Source organism: Nicotiana tomentosiformis, chromosome 2 (genome assembly GCF_000390325.3).
Source record: "Nicotiana tomentosiformis chromosome 2, ASM39032v3, whole genome shotgun sequence".
NCBI classification, from domain to species: Eukaryota; Viridiplantae; Streptophyta; class Magnoliopsida; order Solanales; family Solanaceae; genus Nicotiana; species Nicotiana tomentosiformis.
Window position 1 is genome coordinate 139,496,455 of NC_090813.1, and position 2,223 is coordinate 139,498,677.

At 33.9% G+C, this 2,223-nt stretch overlaps 1 protein-coding gene across 1 annotated transcript; it reads right to left on the reverse strand.

Annotated features, from left to right (window-relative positions):
- Positions 1-880: 880 nt before the first annotated feature.
- LOC117281012 (uncharacterized) lies at positions 881-1,354 on the reverse strand. The gene is made up of 2 exons (XM_070194238.1): positions 1,331-1,354; positions 881-1,228 (listed from the first exon to the last, which is right to left on the reverse strand). The coding sequence occupies exons 1-2, from the start codon at positions 1,352-1,354 to the stop codon at positions 881-883; spliced, it is 372 nt and encodes a 123-aa protein (XP_070050339.1).
- Positions 1,355-2,223: the final 869 nt, after the last annotated feature.

The window sequence follows — 2,223 nt, forward strand, 5'->3', positions numbered from 1 at the left end:
CTGAACCTCCTCTTGATGAACATCTCTTTTGATTTCACAGACTTCAAGTTTGAGTTCCCAGTCTTTCTTTTCCCTATTGAGTCTCTTTAATTCATTTAACATTTTTTTGAGACTCATTTAGGGTAAGATCAAGAATATCTTTCAATTCATTACATCTATCATAGTTATAGGATCTTACCTCACTTGTTTCAGCTCGTGCCATAAAGCAATTATTAGTTTCTTATTTTCCGTCATTGTTTGATATATCTTCATCGTTCCAGCAACAAGAGTATTTGTTCATATCATTTTTCAGAATAGTCATGAAGCACAAATTAGCTATTTCTTCATGTTCTGAGTTGTCTTCATGGCTCCAGCTTCCGAAGGATTTATTTTTATTGAAACCTCTGGAGACTTTTCTTTTGAGATCAAGGCATTTAGCTTGAACATGGCCATACCTTCCACATTCAAAATATTTTCTATCATTTTTATCTTGTTCATTGTATTGTTTGGTTTAACTATATGACATTCTTTCCCTTTTTGTATTTCTATATCTTTTCATCAATCCATTCATATTTCTCGAGACTATGGTAATTTCTTCTTCAAGAGTCTCAGCGTCATCATAATTATCATTATCCGAGCCTTCAGTTGTGGCTTTGAAAGAGACAATTTTCTTCTTTTCTTCCTGGCGCATTTTTTTAGATGTGTTTTCTAAAAGTCTATAAGATCTTCACGCAATTCATCATATGATAGTTTGTCCAAGTCTTGAGATTCAAGTGCTACTTCTTTAGTCTGCCATGTAGTAGGAAAACTTCTTAAGAATTTTTCGAGTTTGTTCACCACTGGAGTATAGTCTACCAAAAGCTTTTATATATCCAATGATTTTTCTAAATCGAGTAAATATTTATTCAATAGATCTACCCTCTTTCATCTGAAAGAGTTCATAGTCGTAAACTAATAGATTTATCCTTATTTCTTTCATTTTGCTCATTCCTTCATAAGTAACTTCTCGTTTGTCCCACATTTTCTTGGTTGTATCGCAGCTTGAAATTTTTTCATATTCTTCTCCACATGTGGCATTATACAACAAACTTCGTGCCTTAGCATTAACTTGAATAACTGCTAATTGCTTGTCAAAGTAGTCATCTTTATCTTCAGGATCAATGGATGATTGTCCTTTAGCTTTCTTGTCAGACTTTGCTGTTGGAAGTGGATAGTTTCCCTTTTTGAAAACACTCCATACTTTGACGTCCTAGAAATTAGCATATATTTTCATGAGAACTTTCTGATGAGAGAGGTGTTGTCTATTGAAATATGGTGGCCTTCTTAGAGATGTCTCTTCTTGAAATAGTACCCCAAGATTTACTTGATTTGACATGATTTTTTCTTACTAGTTGTTAAGCAAAAGAGTATATATGTGAGACCTGCTATGATACCAATTGAAAGTACAGGGAGGGGGGGTGAATTGTCGATTTTTCTTTCTATATCTAAGTATTTGACTAGTTTACCAAATAGTCGACTGAAAGTAAAGGTATGATAAAATTAAAGACATAAGTAAAATGCAGAAATTAAAGACACCCAGAATTTTTATACTAGTTCGGATTCAATGTGAATCCTACTCCATCCCCATTGGGTTGCAAGGGTGTTCTCCCTTCAACGCTTCTTGAATAACTTCGTAAACTTTTGTTGATGTTATCTCCGAACACCAACTCACTTTTGGTTCTAAGTACACTCGTAATAATTGTGATATAATGTCTCACCAAAGTTTTTCTCTCTTTCTTCTCTCTCTACTGAATACACAATAAACTATACTTAAATTACAATGCCAGTTTAGAGTAGAACAAAGAGTATGAAGTTGGTTTGATCAAAGTATGCTATTCTTCCTTTATAATCTTCAATATATACTCGAACTTTGGTTTGACTAATTTCGGCAGATCGTTGAGAGAGTTGCAATCTCAAGAGAATTGATCCTTGGAGTTGAATCAGTTATAATTCATTCCAAGAATAAGTGTGGAGCTTCCTTAGTTTGAATCTTGATTGCCGGTCTTTTCTTTTTGAGAGTGAAACTCCTCGTGCGAATGGTCCTTAGATTGTTCCTTGATCTAAGGGATTGATAACTTCCTTTGCAATGCATATCTTCAGTAATCTAAGCAGACGCAATTTCAACAACCTAGATCTCCTCAAATCTTGGTCTTTCCTTCTTTATTATCCATGATATGGGTTGTTATATCCTTTACATATCTCTTT

Coding starts and splice junctions, on each gene's coding strand:
- LOC117281012 (XM_070194238.1), bottom strand. CDS start 1,354: ATGTCAAATCAAGTAAATCTTGGG. Junction 1,229..1,330: donor CAAATCAAGTAAATCTTGGG/GTACTATTTCAA, acceptor GCTAATTTCTAG/GACGTCAAAGTATGGAGTGT.